This window comes from Heptranchias perlo, chromosome 35 (genome assembly GCF_035084215.1).
Source record: "Heptranchias perlo isolate sHepPer1 chromosome 35, sHepPer1.hap1, whole genome shotgun sequence".
Taxonomy (NCBI): Eukaryota; Metazoa; Chordata; class Chondrichthyes; order Hexanchiformes; family Hexanchidae; genus Heptranchias; species Heptranchias perlo.
The window spans coordinates 20557646-20579568 of NC_090359.1; the positions used below are offsets into that span (position 1 = coordinate 20557646).

Below are 21923 nucleotides of genomic sequence, written 5' to 3' on the forward strand. Positions count from 1 at the left end.
TCGGGGCGGGTCCGCCAGCGCGCAGGCGCAGTGGCGGGTTATCAGCGGGGCGGGCGCATGCGGGCTACGGTTTCTGCCAGGCTCTCGGACGGTAAGTGCGTCCATGTGGCTGCGGGGACCGGTGGTGGAGAACCGGCTGGGCGAGAGTGGGAGGCCCCCCCCCTCCCCACACCGGGGAGGGGAAAGGCCGCGGGTTGCCCCGTGATGGGTCGGCGGAAGTGCGGGAGAGGCCGCCGAGGGAGGGGGATGGAGGTGGGGGAAGCAGGCCGCAGCCGCCATTGGGCGCAGGGGAATGGGAGCAGGCAGGCGGCGGGAACGGAGAGATGGAGAGCCGGGTAACGGGATTAGCGGCTGCTAGGTATCGGGGGGGGGGGGAGACAGAGGGCTGGCGGCGCGGGGGGGGGGGTGAGGGAACGGGTGGGTCGTTTACTCGGGGGGGGGGGTGAGGGAGTGGATCCCTTGGATGGGGGGGAGGGGGTGAGGGAGCGGATCCCTTGGATGGGGGGGAGGGGGTGAGGGAGCGGATCCCTTGGATGGGGGGGTGAGGGAGCGGATCCCTTGGATGGGGGGGTGAGGGAGCGGATCCCTTGGATGGGGGGGTGAGGGAGCGGATCCCTTGGATGGGGGGGTGAGGGAGCGGATCCCTTGGATGGGGGGGTGAGGGAGCGGATCCCTTGGATGGGGGGGGTGAGGGAGCGGATCCCTTGGATGGGGGGGTGAGGGAGCGGATCCCTTGGATGGGGGGGTGAGGGAGCGGATCCCTTGGATGGGGGGGGTGAGGGAGCGGATCCCTTGGATGGGGGGGTGAGGGAGCGGATCCCTTGGATGGGGGGGGTGAGGGAGCGGATCCCTTGGATGGGGGGGGTGAGGGAGCGGATCCCTTGGATGGGGGGGGTGAGGGAGCGGATCCCTTGGATGGGGGGGGTGAGGGAGCGGATCCCTTGGATGGGGGGGTGAGGGAGCGGATCCCTTGGATGGGGGGGTGAGGGAGCAGATCCCTTGGATGGGGGGGTGAGGGAGCGGATCCCTTGGATGGGGGGGGGTGAGGGAGCGGATCCCTTGGATGGGGGGGGTGAGGGAGCGGATCCCTTGGATGGGGGGGGGTGAGGGAGCGGATCCCTTGGATGGGGGGGGTGAGGGAGCGGATCCCTTGGATGGGGGGGGTGAGGGAGCGGATCCCTTGGATGGGGGGGTGAGGGAGCGGATCCCTTGGATGGGGGGGGGGTGAGGGAGCGGATCCCTTGGATGGGGGGGTGAGGGAGCGGATCCCTTGGATGGGGGGGTGAGGGAGCGGATCCCTTGGATGGGGGGGGTGAGGGAGCGGATCCCTTGGATGGGGGGGGTGAGGGAGCGGATCCCTTGGATGGGGGGGTGAGGGAGCGGATCCCTTGGATGGGGGGGTGAGGGAGCGGATCCCTTGGATGGGGGGGTGAGGGAGCGGATCCCTTGGATGGGGGGGTGAGGGAGCGGATCCCTTGGATGGGGGGGTGAGGGAGCGGATCCCTTGGATGGGGGGGTGAGGGAGCGGATCCCTTGGATGGGGGGGTGAGGGAGCGGATCCCTTGGATGGGGGGGTGAGGGAGCGGATCCCTTGGATGGGGGGGTGAGGGAGCGGATCCCTTGGATGGGGGGGTGAGGGAGCGGATCCCTTGGATGGGGGGGTGAGGGAGCGGATCCCTTGGATGGGGGGGTGAGGGAGCGGATCCCTTGGATGGGGGGGTGAGGGAGCGGATCCCTTGGATGGGGGGGTGAGGGAGCGGATCCCTTGGATGGGGGGGGTGAGGGAGCGGATCCCTTGGAGGGGGGATCCTGGGGGGTGGGGGTGGGAGTGGATCCTGGGGGGGAGGGTTAGGGAGCGGGGAGGTGAAGCAGGTACTGGGTATCTGGGGAGAGGTATGGGACGCGGATGGTGTGTCCAGGGGTATGTGTGGGGGGATCTGTGCAACATATTTGGGACAGTTCGAGACCGAGTGGTAAAATTTTGGGTATTTGAACCGTGCAGAGGCTGAAATAGATGGAACTGATGCTTCCTGCACTCTTAATGCTTCAGGAACATTCTGTGATGCATGTATCGGGAAGACTAGTTAAAGGAAATGGTGCATTTGGTCTGATTCAGCTGCTGTGATGCAGGGAGTGCCTCTTGGCATTCACAGTTTGAGCGTCTGACGGTTACAAGCTGCTTTGTATTAACAAGGTAGCAGCATCGGTATTGTGACTGGGTTACTCTCAATTGTGATATTGCAAAAATGCACTTTGCCCATTGGCATGATGCACTTGTGTGATGTTCTTAATTTAAAAATTTTTTTTGGGATGTAGTTGATACTGGCAAGGCTGCATTTGCTAACTATCCCGAGTTGCCCTTCAAGTTTGTAACAGAATGACTCGCTGGACCAATTTCGAGGACATTGAGTTAACTATGTAGTATGGGACTGGAGTCACGTGTAGGCCATGCTAGCAGGGAGGTCAGTCGGTAGCACTCTCCCCTCTGAGTCAGAGACTTGAGCACATAATCCCAAGCCGACACTCCCAGTGCCAGTACTGAGGGAGTGCTGCAGTGTCGGAGGTGCCGTCTTTCGGATGAGACGTTAACCCAGGCCCCATCTGCCCTCTTGCGTGGGTGTAAAAGATCCCGTGGCATTATTGGAAGAAGAGCAGGGGAGTTCTCCTGGGTGTCCTGGACCAATATTTATCCCTCAACCATCATCACTAAAACAGACTATCCGGTCAACATTATATTACTGTTTGTGGGACCTTGCTGTGTGCAAATTGGCTGCCGCGTTTCCCACATAACAACAGTGACTACACTTCAAAAGTGCTTTGGAAAGCCCTGAGGTGGTGAAAGGTGCTATATAAATGTAATTCTGTTCTTCTTTCGGTAACCAATTCGGATTCAGAATCCGTAGCTGCACAGTGTTTCTTGTGTGAATCTCAAACACCCGTCAGTACGTTTTACTGAACTTGTAGTGACAATACATTGAGGCAACAATCAGGGAAGGCTGACCCAGTTAATTCCCCCCCCACTTCACCCCAAGATGTGCTGTCTTTTGAATAAGTTTAGAAAAACATTAATCCATTGTACAGGTGGGGAATGATAGAGCTGCATTTGTATAAGTGCAAAGAAGATTTACAAGGATGATAACCAGAATTGAGGGGGTACAACTATCGAGAAAGACTGAACAGGCTGGGACTCTTTTCTCTTTTTTAAAAAAAAGGCTGAGGGATGACCTTATTGAGGTCTTCAGAAATTATGAAGGGGTTCGATAGGGTGGACGTAGAGAAGATGTTTCCACTTTGTGGGGAGGGGGGGGTCTATAACGAGGGGCTCTCAATGCAAGGTAGTCACTAATAAAGAATTCAGGAGAAACGTCTTTACCCAGAGAGTGGTGAGAATGTGGAACTCACTCCCACAAGGAGTGGTTGAGGTGAATAGCAGATGCATTTAAGGGGAAGCTGGGTAAGAACACGAGAGAGAAAGGAATAGAAGGATGGGGTGAAGGGCTTCGATCAAGTATGGTGGGAGGGGGCTCGTGTGGAGCATAAACACCGGCATAGAGTGGCCTGTTTCTGTGCTGTAAATTCTATTTATAATGTCCTATTAGCTTCCAAATGCGTTGAAGCACTTCACATACTGTGGATTACTTTAAACCACAAGGACCTAAGTAGGCAAGTGCACGGTGAGATCCCGCAGGCAGCAATGAGGTGAACGACCAGTTAATTTTTCTTTTTGGTGTTGGTTGACGGGTGATTTGTGGTCAGGACACTGGGAGAACTCTCTACTCTATGAATCGTTCTGTGGAATCCTTAACCTTCACCTGAGCAGTTGGATCTCGGTCTTGGTTCAAAGCGTCACTTGATCTCAGGACATCCTAAAGCGCTTTACAGTCGGTGAAGTACTTTTGAAGTGCAGTCACTGTTGTAATGTAGGGAACGCGGCAGCCAATTTGCGCACAGCAAGATCCCACAAACAGCAGTGTGATAATGACCAGATAGTCTGTTTTAGTGATGTTGGTTGAGGGATAAATATTGGCCCAGGATACCGGGGAGAACTCCCCTGCTCTTCGAATAGTGCTGTGGGATCTACATCCGCCCGAGGGGGCAGATAGGGCCTGGGTTTAACGGCACCTCTGACAGTGCAGCACTCCCTCAGTGTAGGGTAAACCTGATTTTCGTTGATTCGTGAACCTGGACAATAGTCAAGTCAAAGAAAGTCACACTTTTGCCATAGTTTTGTTAGTCAAAAGTGATTATTTAATATAATTCACACAAGCATGAAGCAAATCAAGATTATCTAATGATTTAAACAATTCTTACAAGTATTAGGCGAATCAAGCAATACATACAACCTTAAAAACTAAGGGTTTTTGCATCACGGCAGTTAGTGATTAACTCTTCTTGACGCTGGAGGTCTTTTCGGTCAAATTTTGTTTGATTGCTCCTGTTAAGCGCCTTGGGAAGTTTTACTACGTTAAAGGTGCTATAGACATCCTCCCTGTGAGCAGAGCTTTCTTTCAAGCTCCTTCGACTGCAGTGAAGAAGCTGCTTCGTTGTTCCGTCTTTGATTTTGGCCAATTGGGGCGTGAATGAAAGTTAAGAGAAGTTCCATTTTGGCCACTCACCCGCCATTGTGTTATGACGGACAGTTAGTTGGACCACTCAAACCCGCGTGAATCCGGGCGCAGCCTCTTCACCATGTGAAACTTGCTGTGTTTCTTGTCCGTGTGAACGCAGGTGCAGTTATCTTTCCCAATGATTTCACTGTCTCAGCGCTGTTTTTCCAAGTCATTTGTTTTGAGGACCAAGCCTGTTCGAAACTTCTCGACACTTCTGTAACTTATTAGCTGTTGAAAACCGAATCTTGTTACAGTTTCAGCACATTTGCAGTTTTAAGCTTATGATGTCCAAATGTAATTTTCAGAGTTTTGAATTCACAATGTCCAAGGGGTAGTAACCCCTGCCCTGCATCAGTACTAGTACTAGGAACGTCAGCCATGGATTATGTACTGAAGTCTCTGGAGTGGAACTCGAACCCGCAACCCTCTGACTTGGGCAAGATTGCTACCCACTGAGCCACACTTCGCGGGGAGTGACTTAACTTGCGTAGTAGAAAATATATGGTGATTATATATGCTTCACTTGGCGTACTGTGTTCAGTGTTTGTCACTAAAGCACAAGGAACGATACGCAGGTACTGGAGAGGAGAGGAGCCACAGGACTGATCCTAAGTACAATGGGGCTGAGCTACATGGAAAGATTGAGAAGGTCGGGCGGGACAGTTTAGAAGCTGTTTGAAGGGGGATTGTTTCAGTCGACTTGCATTTCTGTAACGCGCATCGGTTGCCTCAGCTTCACAGTGAGGAGAAAATGGGCACAAGGAGAGGAATTGAAGGTGCAAAGACTGGAGGTGTTGGAAGAGACATCTGAACGCGGAGAGGCAAGGTGGAAGGGAGTTCTAGAGCAAGGGAGCATAATGGCGACCGAAGTGGGGGTGAAGGAGAAGCAGTTTGAGGAGCAGAGTCGACATACAGGGACCCTGACGGCTCGGAGATCACGGGCGTAGGGTGGGACGAGGTCAAACAGGGATTTGAAAGGGAGGATGAATGTTTTGGAGGGGGGCAGGGGGCTCAGTGGAGTTTGGAGAGCATGGGAGCAAAGCATATTTTTAAAAATGTACCGATCCGGTAAATGCAAATGATGAAAATATACATGGGAATTACTGAAACTTTCAAAATAGACCATTTGAAATCTCGTAGTTTGCACACAGGGGATCGGGGCTCCGTTTGGGCTCCGTTTGGGTATAGTTGGAGTAGTGTGTGCAGGTGTAATTCAGTCCCCATTTTCAAGTCGTACATTCTGCCTGTTTTATATTGCTATTATAAACTCGTACGTCCACATTTACGATGGAAATTACCTATGTAAACTTGTCACGCTGTAATTACACCCTCCTGCCAGTGGGGGAAGAGATTGCACAGGCTCTTTCCATTATAAACATACATACGGACAACGGCAACCGGGAAAGACCTACTGGACCATCCAGCCTGTCCCATAAATATGTGACGCCTTATACATCACCATACAGACACTCCCCACCTGGAACCTGTGCAACCTCCCAGGAGAGGTGAAAAACGCATGCCAATTTAGGGTGTGGAAATTGGAACAAGTCCTCTCCGAACCCCTTCGGCGATCGAAACTAGTCCAGGAGACCACCCTGGCCCTGATTAACTCGGTGAATTGCCGCACGAGCCGGCAGCCTGTTCCAGAGGTTCGCTGTTCTCTGCGGTGAAAAGGAAACGCTTCCTAACATCTGGGCAATTATGCCCTTACATAAGAGAGTGACTCCTGGTCCTCCCTTATAATGGGGGGGGGGGGGGGGGCGGATTTTATAGATCTGCCAGGCAGTTCCTTAGCAAAAAGAACTCTTGAGCAATTCAGGCTGCAACTGTATTCTGTGATGGGCTATCAGAGCAATAGGCTGAACGGCCTTCTCCTGTTTTGATAAGTTGTACAAACATGATTTCACAGTTTTGTGTGTAAGTAAAGATTTCCACTTATGTAGTGCCTTTCACGACCTCAGGATGTTCCAAAATGCTTTACAGCCAATGAAGTACTCTTTAAAGTTGAGTCGCTATTGTAATTTAGGGAAATGCAGCAGCCAATTTGCGCACAGCAAGCTCCCACAAACAGCAGCATGGTGATCAGATTATCTGTTTGCGATGGTGGCTGAGGGATAAATATTGGCCAGAACTCCCCTACTCTTCTTCGAAATAATGGCCGTGGGATCTCTTGCGTCTAGCTGAGAGGGGCAGACTTGGTTTAACATCTCACCCGAAAGATGGCACCTCTAATAGTGCAGCGCTCCCTCAATACTGCACTGCAAGTGTCAGCCTGGATTATGGGCTCACGTTTCTGGAGTGGGACTCGAACTCACAACTGTGACTCGGGCAAGAGTGCAACCCACTGAATTATGGCAGGCACTTTTTGCATCTGTGGTATAGACCTGTACAGGACTGGGTAGACTGTGCTGGGTTAGCTAGTGGTGTGCCATGGTACCTGAGGGCAGAGGGAAGGGGGCAATCTGACATCGTAGCCAAGGTCCAACCTCTCCCTCCCTCTCGGGTCGGTAGAGAGCTCGCAGAAGCCGCCTGTGCCTCTCCCTAACCTGGGAGCACTCGGGCCATCTGTGCCATCCCAAATATACTGGCTTACCTTGACTAGCCTCCTGCAGGAGCTCTCGCTGTGTATTTATCCTAAAATTACAAAGTACAAAACTGGTGCCCCCGAAAGTGCAGGGGAAACGTTCCTTGATGGGATACGGGGTTAACGAAAGGGATTTTAGGTGTTGGGAGTTTTAAAAGGTTAAAATCTGGCACTTTTTCTTTGGAAACAAGAGGACTTCAGCTTACTAGGCCTTGAGCTCTGGAATTCCCACCCTAAATCTCTCTTCCTCTCTCTCCTTAAAGACGCTCCTTAAAACCGACCTAATATCTCCTTGTGGCTCGGTGTCAAATTTTTGTCTGACTAACGCTCCTGTGAGGTGCCTTGGGGACGTTTTACTATGTTAAAGGCGCTATATAAATGCAAATTATTGTTGACTTTGAGCTGACCTGACTTGCCGGTTTCAAGATCCTGAAGGGAGTTGACCATTCAATCTGGGTGAATTGTATATTATAGTGAGGGCTTCAAACACCAGAGGAGGATATTGGAGTGAAGGGTTGGGTTTGCGGAATAAGTTTCCAGGGAGCCTGTTGAAACACAGGGTGTGAGGCAATTCGAGAAGGATTGGAGGGTGTGATGAGAGGGCTGCTAATTGGGCCTGAGTCTTCCTGGGCCTCCTGCTGAAGCCTCTTGTGCCTGGGATGGGCTTAATTCAACCTCGTGGCTCCTTTTGGATGGATTTTCAGACTGAGGCCGAAGTGAAGTGAGTGCTTGTTTTTGATGTCTTGGAGTCCAGGGATAGTTGGGTTGTTGCTGCGTTTGGAGTTGTGGAGCTCGCCTGCTTATTGACATGCGGCTAACCGTGGCAATATAGTACGCCTGCCATCAAAGTGCGTAGGTTGGTCGATGGGTGGCGGGCATTACTGTCGACACGAGGCGGCACTGATTTGGGCTGCCCCGTGGCGGGGAGGGGGATAGGTGCTTTGTGGGTGGATGGGCCCCCGAAGAGCTGACTGACTTTGCCTCTTCTCTCTCGCAGCACCACACGACCCAAGTTTAAAGATGGCAGACCCCGCCGATGTAGATTTTGAGACTGGCCACTCTGGGGCCTCCACCACCTACCCCATGCAGTGCTCGGCGCTGCGCAAAAACGGCTTTGTTGTGCTGAAGGGGCGTCCGTGCAAGATCGTGGACATGTCGACCTCCAAGACCGGCAAGCACGGCCACGCCAAGGTAAGGGCGGGGAAACTGGTGCTGTTGTTTTGCTTCCGAGTGTTTAGCGGGGTCTGGCATTGCCCCTCCGCAAAGTTGAGCTTGTCCAAAACTATGCTGACTCTCATCAAGTCCTGTTCTCCAGTCCCCCCCCCCCAAACACGTGCTCGACGACCTACATTGACTCCCAGTCTGGCAACGCCTCGATTTTAAAATTCTCATCCTCGTGTTCAGATCCCTCCATGACCTCGTCCCCTCCCGATCTCTCTAACCTCCTCCAACCCTCCGCGACCTCTGCCCTCTTCCAATTCTTGTCTGTTGCACACCCCCCACACTCCCTTCGCCCCACTATTGGCAACTGTGCCTTGAGCCGTCTAGGCCCTAAGCTCTGGAATTCCCTCCTTTTAAGACGCTCCTTAAAACCTACCTCTTTGACCGAGCTTTAGGTCACCTGTCCGAATATCTCCTTATGTTGCTCGTTGTCAAGTTTTGTCTGATTAACGTTTCACTGAAGTGCCTTGGGGACGTTTGCCGTTTAAGGCGCTATATAAATGCAAGTTGTTGTTTCGCTCTCCCTTTTGGAAATCCCTCCCTAAATCGCTCCACCCTCATCTTTCCGATCAAGGCTTCAGTCACCCCTCGACTCCCTTGTTAAATGTTCAGTGCCTCTCCCTTTATGATGGACCGTGGGACTTTCTCCTAATCTGAAGTTGCTGTACAACTGAAACTTGTTGCAGACACGTTGAGGAATAAATGTTTTACCCATTTACAGGTAAAACCAAGTAGACGTAAGTTAAAGTTCCCTCTACACTGCCCCAACAATGTGCCTTAAAGCCAATCTCGTAAGATTGCCCCATACTGTAACAGTGTGATGTCTGCACTTTCCACATTTGACCGATGTGTGAGGCCCACTCCCCTCCCCTGACCGTAGACGGTCTTTGCAGAGTGACACCGCTCCCCACAGGAGCTGTACCTAAACTCGCTTGACACAAGGCCCTTCAAGGTGGCCCAGAGAGGAGATTCATCAGTCTGAATCATACAGCGCAAAAGGAGGCCATTCGGCCCATCGTGCCTATGCTGGCTCTTTGAAAGAGCTATCCAATTAGTCCCACTCTTTCCCCCCACCCCCCCTGCTCTTTCCCCAGAGCCCTACACATTTTTTCTTTTCAAGTCTTTATCCAATTCCCCTTTTGAAAGTTATTATTGAATCTGCTTCCACCGCCCTTTCAGGCAGCGCATTCCAGATCAGAACAACTCGCTGCGTTAAAAATAATTCTCATGTCCCCTCTGGTTCTTTTGCCAGTTACCTTAAATGTGTGTCCTCTGGTGACTGACCCCTCCTGCCAGTGGAAACGGTTTCTCCTTATTTACTCCATCTCTCCTCATGATTTTGAACACCTATTAAATCTCCCCTTAACCTTCTCTGCTCTAAGGAGAACGACCTCAGCTTTTCCAGTGTCTCCACAGATCTGGAGTCCCTCACCCCTGGTACCGTTTTAGTAAATCTCCTCTGCACCCTCGTCCCAAGGTCTGGCCAGCTTTGATTGGCTCACCTAGCAGAGGTGAAAGGCTCCCTCCAGTTACGTGCAGCCTGACTGCGGCAGGTCGGTACCTGGTGCCACCGAGGACCTGTCTTATGCAAGACATTGGAAGACTGGAACCTCGACTCCGACCGGAGGGGGTAGAGCCAGCTTTGAGCCCAGTGCTGAGCCACACATTGTGACTGTAACCGTGGCATGTTAGAAACACGAGTAGGCCATTCAGCCCCTCGAGCCTGTTCCGCCATTCAATTAGATCATGGCGAGATCTGTACCTCAACTCCATTTACCCACCTTGGTTCTGTGACCCTTAATACCCTTGCCTAACAAAAATCTATCAATCTCAGTTTTGAGATTTCCAATTGACCCCCGGCCTCAACAGCTTTTCGGGGGAGAGAGTTCCAGATTTCCACTCCCCTTTGTGTGAAGAAGTGCTTCCTGACATCACCCCTGAACAGCCTAGCTCTAATTTTAAGGTTATGCCCCCCCTTGTTCTGGACTTTTCCCCCCCCCCCCCACCAGATGAAATGTTTTCTCTCTATCTACCCTATCAAATCCTTCAATCATCTTAAACGCCTCAATTGTAAGCAGTGTAGATGAAAACATAAAATTACAACGCGATATTGATAGATTAGGTGAATGGGCAAAACTGTGGCAAATGGAATTCAATGTAGACAAATGAGAGGTCATCCACTTTGGATCAAAAAAGGATAGAACAGGGTATTTTCTAAATGGTAAAAAGTTAAACAGTGGATGTCCAAAGGGACTTAGGGGTTCAGGTACATAGATCATTGAAGTGTCATGAACAGGTGCAGAAAATAATCAAGAAGGCAAATGGAATGCTGGCCTTTATATCTAGAGGACTGGAGTACAAGGGGGCAGAAGTTATGCTGCAGCTCTACAAAACCCTGGTTAGACCGCACCTGGAGTACTGTGAGCAGTTCTGGGCACCGCACCTTCGGAAGGACATGTTGGCCTTGGAGGGAGTGCAGTGTAGGTTTGCTAGAATGATACCCGGACTTCAAGGGTTAAGTTACGAGGAGAGATTACACAAATTGGGGTTGTATTCTCTAGAGTTTAGAAGGTTAAGGGGTGATCTGATCGAAGTTTATAAGATATTAAGGGGAACAGATAGGGTGGATAGAGAGAAACTATTTCCGCAGGTTGGGGATTCTAGGAGTAGGGGGCATTGTCTAAAAATTAGAGCCAGACCTTTCAGGAGTGAGATTAGAAAACATTTCTACACACAAAGGGTGGTAGAAGTTTGGAACTCTCTTCCGCAAACGGCAATTGATACGAGCTCAATTGCTAAATTTAAATCTGAGATAGATAGCTTTTTGGCAACCAAAGGAATTAAGGGATATGGGAAAGGCAGGTATATGGAGTTAGATCACAGATCAGCCATGAGCTTATCAAATGGCGGAGCACACACGAGGGGCTGAATGGCCTACTCCTGTTCCTGTGTTCCTAATTAGATCACCCCTTAATCTTTTACAGTCGAGGGAATACGAGCCTAGTCTATGCAACCTGTCATAATTTAACCCTTTTAGTATGTTGTGTCTGCTCGACCTGTTTCCAGCCTGCTTGGTTCCAGTCTCGCCTGCACCAGTGTGGTTGGCACATCTCCTTCAATGGATTTTTTTTAAACCTCGGGGATGTAGCGCCCCCCCTCTTCCTTGGTGGCCTTACGTCTAGACGTGCGGTTGTGTTCAGACACGAGCTGCCGATCCAGGGGGCGAGATGGAGGGATGTATGTGTATAATATTATATACTAAAAATCTCGCATCTGTGCACACCTCCTGTCAACTTTGCCATTATAAATTCCTGTGTGTCCACATTCACAATGGAAACTGCCCTGTGTAAATCTGATCAGGCTTGTACGTACACTTTTGCCAGTTACTCACCATATCTGCTCTGTTGACACTAGGTTCACTTGGTGGGCATTGATCTATTCACCGGGAAAAAATATGAGGATATCTGTCCTTCCACCCATAACATGGATGTGCCCAACATCAGAAGATCTGACTACCAGGTACGGACTTCGAGGGATCTGTGGGAGGGGTGGGTCTGGAGATTTTGTTTGTGGGCAGGGACCCGCGTGGAGTGACTGTGGAAACTGGTCAGATTCTGCTTCAGATAGTCTGAGCACTCTGACTGTTCCTGGAGTATTACCATCCGACACGCCTCTCCCCCGCTCCCTCTCGCTTCTCTTCCCCCCCCCAGCGTGGAGGAAGTTTTGCTACAGCTGTACAAACCCCTGGTCAGACCACATCTGGAGCACTGTGTACGGTTCTGGGCACCGCACTTTAGAATGGAATATTGGCCTTGGAGAGAGTGCAGCGCAGATTCACCAGAATGATACCAGGGCTCCAAGGGTTAAATTAGGAGGAGAGATTATACAAACGAGGCTTGTATTCCCCGGAATATGGAAGGTTAAGGGGTGATTTGATTGAGGTTTTTAGGATTTTGAAAGGAATTGATGGGGTGGATGGAGAGAAACTTTTTCCCACTGGTGGAGGGAGTCCAGGACAAGGGGACATAACCTTAAAATCAGAGCCAGGCCATTCAGGAGAGAAGTCGGGAAACACTTCTTCACACAAAGGATGGCAGACGTGTGGAACTCTCTCCCACAAAAAGCAGTAGATGCCAGCTCAATTAATAATTTAAAATCTGGGATCGATAGATTTTTGCTGGCCAAGGGAATTAAGGGATATGGAGCCAAGGTGGGGAAATGGAGTTAGGATACAGATCAGCCATGATCTCACTGAATGGCGGAACAGGCTCGGTGGGTTGAATGACCTCCTCGTGTTCCTCTGTTGGGGATGATATGGGTCACCTGAGTGGGCCACAGAGAGGAATACTAGCTCGGGTTCCCTCTCCTAATGGGTACCCGGCAGTGGGGAGGGCGGGGGTGATGTGAGCCATACCCTCACTGCTCACACCCCCAGGAAAGTCAGTGCTGTCCAGGATGGGCAGCTGGGTGGGGTACTGAGGGCAGCTGGAGAGCATGGACCCAGACTCCCAATGGAGCTGAGGTACCGATCAGCCATGATCTAATTGATTGGCGGAACAGGTTCGAGGGGCTGAATGGCCCCCTCCTGTTCCTAGGTTCCTAGGGGAGGGAGGGGGGCCGGTGGGGAAGATGGCGTCCGTCCCTCCCCCCCCCCCCCCCCCTGCTGACATGCTGTTTTGTGTGTGCTGGTTTGCTGCAGCTGATCGGGATTCTGGATGGCTACCTCTCCCTCCTGGGGGATAGCGGGGAGGTGCGTGAAGATTTGAAACTTCCAGATAATGAGCTGGGGAAGGACATCGAGCAGCGTTACAATGCTGGGGAGGAGACGGTGGTGAGTATTTTCGTGTCTGTCTAACTTCGGCCCGTGGTAAATTAAAAGTCCATTTTGACTGCTGTGCCAGTTTGCTGCCGGGAGGAGGCGGGCACACGATGCCAAGACGTCAATTAGTTCCCAGCTCGGGTTCGATTCTCGGCCTGGGCAGCCCGGGGTGGGGTGCAGTTAAAGTTGTCCTTGGTGGACCCAGGTTGGGGAAAGGACAATGACCACAGGTTCCTGCTCTTCGTAGATAGGGACTAATTAAAAAAAAAACAGGGTCAGGCTTGGCTGCTGGTGCCCTCCGCCATTGAATAGCCTATCAGCACTCAGACTGTGCGAATGGGCGAGGTGCTGGAGCAGTGCCAGCTTCTGTCGGGCTGTACCCGGGCAAAACTAGTGCCCTTGAGAAAGGAAGTTTGGATAATCCATAATCTATTTTTAAGAAAAAAATCTTCGGGTGTGCTCTTCCTGTCTGCAAAACCGTAGTTCCTGTTGCCACATTTTTGTCGCCTTTTCCAAAGGTGTCGGCTGTGGCTCAGCGGGTCTCACTCTCTCCTCTGAGTCAGAAGGTCGTGGGTTCGAGTCCCGCTCCAGAGACTTGAGCCCCGGAATCCAGGCCGACGCTCCCGGTTGCCAGTACCGAGGGAGTGCTGCGCTGTCGGAGGTGCCGTCTTTCAGCTGCGACGTTAAACCGAGGGCCCCTCTCAGACGCTTCAGGTGGATGTGAAAGATCTATTTTGAAGAAGAACAGGGGGGAGTTCTCCCTGGTGTCCTGGGCCAATATTTATCCTTCAATCAACACCACGAAAACAGATTACCTGTCCATTATCACGTTGTTGTTTGTGGGATCTTGCTGTGCGCAAATTGGCTGCAGCGTTTCCCACATTACAAGAGCGACTACACTTCGAAAAGTACTTCATTGGCTGTAAAGCGCTTTGGGACGTCCTGAGGGTGTGTGTGTGTGTGTGTGTGTGTGTGTGTGTGTGTGGCGCGGCGCCTTCTTGAACAGTACGAGTTGAGGGGGGCCTGAATGGTAAATGTTCTCGGACTCTGACCGGCTCGTACGTTCCAATCATCTGCTTTTATCTGGTGTGGCACATGAATGATTTAGAGAGCGGCAGCATCCTGCATTATTCAACAGGCTGTGTCTATTCTCGTACTTAACCCCCCGACCGACGCTGTCTTTCCCCAGATCACTGTCCTCAGTGCCATGAATGAAGAATCTGCTATCGCTGCCAAGGTGATGAGCAAGTAACGGCGACATAGGTATGTACCGCGGGGGGAGGGGCGCGCGCAAGGTCACCTCGCTCGGCATCTGTCATTAATCCAACCCTGCTCGTCCACTTCGTGCTTCTAACTCTTCCAGGCCAGAGCGTGCCCTCTGCTCCGGCAGTGTGGGTGTCGGGTTATTCGACCATGGGGAGCATCGCATTCCCACCAGCTTCTGACTATCTGAATTTTGAAATAAACGGGGGAGGGAGGAGGGAGAGAGGTGGAGGACGAGGTTACTCCAAATCCCCAATCTATTCCCCAAAAAGAGACTTTCTAGCGATCCATGATTAAATCCGCCTGCCCCTCCTGAGGTGGACGTAAAAGATCCCACGGCCGCTATTTCGAAAAAGAGCAGGGGGCGCGCTCCCCCGGTGTCCTGGGCCGTTACTTATCCCTCAAACAACATCACTTTTTTTTTAAAAAAAACAACGATCGTTTATCGCCTGGCTGTTTGTGGGATCTTGCTGTGCGCAGATTGGCTGTAAAGCTCTTTGGGACATCCTGAGGTGGTGAAAGGTGCTGTATGAATGCAAGTTCTATCTTTTTTATATATTGTGCGACCCACAGCCGCGTTAAAAACTAACCGTCCGGTGACCCGTCCGAGCGACTGTTATCTTATTGCTCCTTCTTCCCATGTTTAATACTGGTTTGATTTTTTTTTTTAAACAGGATCCAGCTTCTGGAAAACCGCCCAGGTCTGTGAGTTGAAGGTGTGCTTTGGGATTGAGAGACTTTTTATTTCAACACGAACACAAAAAAAAAAGTATAATTTAAACAAACAAAAAAAAAAACCAAAAAAAAAAAAAATTGCAAGCGAACACTAATTTTATTTCCGAAACTTTCGCTTGTGCCTCCTTTCCACTGCTACCGGGAGGGGAAAAAAGAACTCTGCATGATCGATCAGCGTGGTCTCTCCGAGCAGAACGACGACTCCAGTGACACACTCCCTCCTCCTCCTCCTCCTCCTCCCCCTGATTATATGAACCATTCCACTCCCTCCAAAACTTGAAGACACTTTACGGGGATGGAGAGAGACTCGTCGTTTTTTTTTTCCTCCCCGTTCTCCGCTGCCTCGGCTTCGTTCCGCACTGTGCGAGTGGGTTGAAGTTACTCGTTCCGTCGGCTGTCCAAAGAACGCACCGGCTTTCCCGCTGGGGTGGGGTTTTCTTTTTGAGGGGGTCGCGGGTGGTGGGGACCATCGGTAATTATCCTTTTTGATACCCCCCCCCCCCCACCCACTCCCCGCAAAACCTTTTCTCTGAATCGACACCTAACGTAACTTCGACCTGACTGTGGGATTTTTAAGACGCTGAGTTCAAATCGCGGCGAAAGGCAGTGCAGCTGAAATAAAGTCTGCGCTGTTGCCTTTTTAAACCACCTGGGCTTTGGTGGGGCGGGGGGGCGGTGGAAAGCAGGGGAGGGAGAGAGAGCGTGCAGGAGTTCAAAGGCTTTTGGGACTGGGTTTTCTTTATAATTGAGGTGGGAGGAATCTGGATTTTTTTTTTAAAAAAAAAGAGCAAGAAAGTTTGACTTCTTAAAAGGGCAATGCCACTTTCTGTAAACGCCTGTAAAAAATGTGCTTCTTCCTCGCTCGAGGGGCACTCCAGCACTGAGTTATTGTACCACTTTTGGAGGGTAACTTTTCACTCCTCCTTCCCCGCCCACCTCGCGCTGAAAGAAATTCAAAGGCTGTTTTTATGCGGTGGGGACGGGAGGTGGAATTTGCTCAGAACCACTGCCCAAACCTGGTTGCGAACAGCTTGAGAATCTGAGCTGGTTTAAAATCGGCTGGCGTGAGTTTTGTTGGGGGGTGGGTGGGGTGCGCACGTGACCGTTAGTGGCCTCCCCCCACCCCCCCACCCCCCCCCCCCCCCAGCTCTTTGAATGGAGGAAGTGGGGGAGACCTTGCCTTTCTCTCACCCCCCCCCCCCTTCAGAACAGGATGGTTCGTAGTATCGACCTGGGGTGGGGCATTGTCGTAACAAAGACGTCTTTTAGCGAAAGGGAAACAGAGCCCCAGACACGTCCTGGTGTTGCAATCTGCATCTTAATCGTGTTGCTTTGTACGAAAAAACACAATGGCTCTGCTTTGCCCCTGATGACAATCCCCATTTTAAATTTAACAAAGAGCTTGTGAACCATTAGGAAGCTGTGTGTGTGTGTGTGTGTGTGTATACACAGCTTGATTCCACTGCATTTAAAAACATTAATTAAACACGTGTTTTGTTATGCCCTGGAATTTTGCAGTGTATGTGCGTCTGTGAATTGTTTTATCTGTGTGAGGATGAAGATGGTGGCAAAGCTTTCAGGTGCCTGTGTGGCTGCCTAGTTCTCCCGTAGGTTATGGCTGGCTCCGACTACACTAAGTAGCTACCCAGATACCCTGACTCGATGGCCAGTGTCAGCCACCTTTTTCGGGTTGTAACCTTTCACTTTGTCGCTCGCTACGCCTGCTGACTCCAGCAGTGGGGGGAGGGAGAAAGGGAAAGGAAGGGGAGGGGGGAGGAGGAGGGGGGGTGGTGGTGGTGGTGGGTGAGAGTCAGGTCAAACATTACTCTGAATAACAAAATGCAAACCAGTTTAAAATAAAGTTAACTTACAAAGAGTTAATTATCAACGGTGCTTCATTTCTGCAGTTGGGCTTCACATCGAGTAATGAGACACAGTCCAGAGATCCCACCTCGCTGTAGTTTTACCCCCCCCCACCCCCCCACCGGTAAAATGTACTAAATTTTTTGTCGACACGCACTGAAAAATCCTATGTAAACGCGTCACACTGTAGTTACTCTCTCCTTCCACTGGAGGCAGCAGCACCTGATTTTGCAGCTCCCAGCCTGCCCTGCAGAGGACGTACAATGCTCCAAGCAACTCTGCTGCCCAAAATGCTGTGTTTTGCCATTTAACTGTAAATCTGTATAGAAGTATAACTTTAAAATGGGGACTCCATTACTTCTGCATCCGCTGCTGTCTGTCCCCACTTCACTTGAAAACTACACTTGGTCTTTACTCTGTGTGCAACACCACCAGAGCTTGGGAACTAATAAATGAATGTGACATCTGCCTGCACTTCCTGTTACGTTTTCCATTATAAATTCTTGCGTTTAAAATGGAAGCTCCCATTTCGCAGCCACGATCGAGAGTCCCGAAGGGCACGTTGTGTCGACCTGGTGCCGGGGTAGCTCGGGAAATGGGGACGATCCAGTTGTCGCGGTCCCTGTCTGGAAGAAAAGGGAGGAGGCCTCCGCTGAGGGAATACCGGAAGATCGGAGCTCAAAAGTGGTCACCTCAGGGTTATTACCTAAGCCACGTGTTAACTGGCATTGGGACAAACAGATTAGGGAAGTTGACGTGTGGGAAGGAGGGGTTCCATTTCTCGGGACACTGGGACAGGAAGGAGCTGTGTACCGTTGGGCTGGGACCAAGATCCTAGCTGAAAGGATTTTAAACCAATAAAGGGGGTGGGTAGGGCAAGCTCAAATAAAAATAGCCAAAAGTTTTTTTTTAAAAAAAAGGAATGAGAGCAAAGTCCAGGTCATCACTGTGTTTATGGTAATGTAAATACTCCAGGTTCAGAGAAAAATCTAGGAAATAAAATAACTACAACACAGTGATTTTTTTTTAAAAAAACAAGGAATGTGATAAGTTTTAAAAACATCAGGGCATAAACCATGTAGCATAAGAAATAAAACAAGTGAATTAGATGGGCAGATTCCGTTTAAAGGATGCGACTTAGTGGCCATCACTGAGACCTGGCTCCAAGCTGGGCATGACTGGGAGATAAATATTCCAGGTTATAAGGTCTTTGGAAAGGACAGGGAAATTGAAAAAGGAGGAGCAGCAGTATTGATAAGGGACACTTAGGGCATTAGAAAAGGGAGCTATCGGTCAGGGTGAGCAGGCAGTAGGATTGAGGAATCGACTTTGGTGTGAGTTGTGGATGGACTTCCCGATAGTGATAAAGTAACAGGATACATAAACGTAGAGATCAGAGAAGCTTGTTGCAAAAACAGTAGTTATACCGTTATCTTGTGACTATGACCTCTAGTGTAAGGGGTCGTCCATTGAGGGAAAATTTCTTCACTCGGAGGGTTGTGAATATTTGGAATTCTTTACCCGAGGGCTGTGGATGCTGAGTCGTTGAGTATATTCAAGGCTGAGATCGATGGATATTTGGACACTAAGGGAATCAAGGGATAGGGTGGGAAAGTGGAGTTAAGATAGAAGATCAGCCATGATTCGGCCCATCGAGCCTGTGCAGGCTCTTTGTCAGAGCAATCCAGTTAGTCCCATTCCCCAGCTCTTTCCCCGTAGCCCTGCAAATTTTTTCCCTTCAAATATTTATCCGATTCCTTTTTGAAGGCCATGATTGAATCTGCTTCCACCACCCTTTCAGGCAGCGCATTCCAGATCATAACTACTCGCTGCGTAAAAAAGTTTTTCCTGGGGATCGGGCAGGAAAGTGGAGTTGAGGTCGAAGATCAGCCATGATCTCACTGAATGGTGGAGCAGGCTCGAGGGGCCTTATGGCCTACTCCTGCTCCTATTACGTTCCTCACATTGCCTTTGATTCTTTTGCCAAAGTAGGGTTGAGGTCACAATCAGATCAGCCATGATCTTATCAAATGGCAGAGCAGGCTCGAGGGGCCGAATGGCCTACTCCTGCTCTTAATTCGTATGCAAGTATGTAATTCCCTTAAATCTGTGTCCTCTAGTTCTCGACCCTTCCGCTAATTGGAACAGTTTCTCTTTATTTACCGTATCTTAAACCAGTTGTGATCTTGAACACTTCTATCAAATCTCCTCTCAACCTTCTCTGCTCGAAGGAGAACAACCCCAGCCTCTCCACATAAATGAAGTCCCTCATTCCAGGAACCATTCTATTAAATCTATAATAATATAGAATTCAATATTAGGTTCGAGATGGAGATGGGTGAGTCACGAACCATGGTTTTAAATTTAGGTAAGGCAGAAATCGACACTCGACAGGGTAAAACTACTGACTGAACAGCGGGGGGTGTTGGAAAAAAAAGTATTTGGTAGAATACAAGACCTGTTGATTCGTTGGTCATGGTCTTCCAAAACTCTCGATTCAGGAATTGTCCCCTTGGATTGGAAAATTGCCAATGTTGCTCCATTGTTTGAGAGAGGCCCATAATATTTTGGTTTCTATTAGTCAAACGTCAGTTGTGGGGAAGTTACTAGAATTTGTTATTAGGGACAGAGTTGACTGAGCATTGGGACAAATTGGAGTTGATCAGAGAGAGCCAGTGTGGATTTGTAAAGGGTAGGTCACGTCTAACGAAACTAGTCGAATTTTTTGAGGAGATAACAAACGTGATAGATAAGGGAGTGTCTATGGATGTTGTTTATATGGACTTCCAGAAGGCATTCGATAAGGTTTCATAGAAGAGCCTGTTAACAAAAATGAAAGCTCATGGAATTGGAGGCAGCCTATTGGCTTGAATAGGGAATTGATTAGGAGGTAGGAGACAGAGAGTAGGGCTAATGGGTCTGTACTCAAATTGGCAGGATGTGACCAGTGGTGTCCCCCAACTTGCATTTATACAGCGCCTTTAATGTAGTAAAATATCCCCAAGACGTTTCACAGGAGCGATTATCAAACAAAATTTGACACCGAGCCGCATCAGGAGATATTAGGACAGGTGACCAAAAGCTTCGTCAAAGAGGTAGGTTTTAAGGGGCATCTTAAAGACGGAGAGTTAGAGAGGTTTAGGAAGGGAATTCCAGAGCTTAGGGCCTAGGCAGCTGAAGGCAAGGCCGCCAATGGGAGAGCAATTAAAATCGGGTGTGCAAGAGGCCAGAATTGGAGGAGCGCAGAGATCTCGGAGGAGGTTACAGAGATGGGGGGAGGACGCCATGGAAGGATTTGAAAACTAAAATGAGAATTTTAAAATTGAGGTGTTCCCGGACCGGGAGCCATAAATAATGTGGATGAACTCCAGCCTATTCAACCTTCCCTGATAAGGATATCCTCAGTCCTGGTATCATCCTTGTGAATCTCTTTTGCACCATCTCCAATGCCCCTATCTCCTTTCTATAATAGAGACCAGAACTGTGCACAATACTCCCAAGTGTGGTCTAACCAAGATTCTATACAAGTTTAACATAACTTCTCTGCTTCTCAGTTCTATCCCTCGAGAACTGAACCCCAGTGCTTGATTTGCCTTTTTTTTTTATGGCCTTATTAACCTGCGTCGCTACTTTGTGATTTGTGTACCGATATTGAAATTCATTTGCCAATTACATGCCCATTCTGTAAATTTATTAATGCCTTCTTGCATTTTGATGCATTCTAGCTTTGTATTAATTAAACCCCCCCCCCACCGCCCTCCGATTTGGTGTCATCTGCAAATTTTGAAATTATACTCTTCTGATTCCCACTTCCCACCTTTTGCCAGTGTTGGTGAGGTGGCACAGTAAATAATGTAGATGGGAGGAGAAAGTTGCAGAGGGACGTTGATAGATTCAGTGAGTGGGCAAAACCGCGGCAGATGGAGTTCAACGTGGGGAAGTGTGAGGTCATCCACCTGGGACCTAAGAAAGATAGATCAGAGTAATTTCTAAAGGGCAAGAAGCTAGGAATTGTGGAGGAGCAGAGAGATTGAGGGGTCCAAGTACAGAAATCACTAAAAGCTAGTTAACAGATACAAAAAATAATTTAAAAGGCTAATGGAATGTTGGTCTTTATCTCAAGAGGGCTGGAATACAAAGGGATGGAAGTTATTCTACAGTTATATAAAGCCCTGGTCAGACCCCCATCTGGAGCACTGCGTTCAGTTCTGGGCACCGCACCTCAGGAAGGATATATTGGCCTTGGAGGGGGTGCAGCACAGATTCACTAGAATGATACCGGGGCTAAAAGGGTTAAATTATGAGGACAGGTTGCACAGACTAGGCTTGTGTTCCCTCAAATATAGAAGATTAAGGGGTGATCTAATTGAGGTGTTTAAGATGATTACAGGATTTGATAGGGTCGATAGAGAGAAACTATTTCCTCTAGTGGGGGGAGTCCAGAACAAGGGGGCATAACCTTAAAATTAGAGCCAGGCCGTTCAGGGGTGATGTCAGGAAGCACTTCTTCACACAAAGGGGAGTGGAAATCTGGAACTCTCTCCCCCCAAAAAGCTGTGGAGGCTGGGGGGTCAATTGAAAATTTAAAAAGTGAGATTGATAGATTTTTGTTAGGTAAGGGTATTCAGGGTTACAGAACCAAGGCGGGTAATGGTGTTAAGATACAGATCAGCCATGATCTAATAGAATGGAAGAACAGGCTCGAGGGGCTGAATGGCCTCCTCCTGTTCCTATGTTCTCTCCTTGCACTGATCGAGCCACTCGGTAGCGATCAGAAGTGGAAGCTGAATTTCTTCCACCCCCACCCCGGGCCCTGAAGTCAGCTGCT

The 21923-nt window shown here is 49.8% G+C and overlaps 1 protein-coding gene across 1 annotated transcript; it reads left to right on the forward strand.

The window, feature by feature from the left end:
- Positions 1 to 17569, forward strand: LOC137302406 (eukaryotic translation initiation factor 5A-1-like). Its single transcript, XM_067972051.1, has 6 exons — positions 1 to 91; positions 8192 to 8385; positions 11830 to 11934; positions 13115 to 13246; positions 14424 to 14497; positions 15173 to 17569. The coding sequence occupies exons 1-5, from the start codon at positions 58 to 60 to the stop codon at positions 14484 to 14486; spliced, it is 528 nt and encodes a 175-aa protein (XP_067828152.1). The 5' UTR covers positions 1 to 57; the 3' UTR covers positions 14487 to 14497; positions 15173 to 17569.
- Positions 17570 to 21923: the final 4354 nt, after the last annotated feature.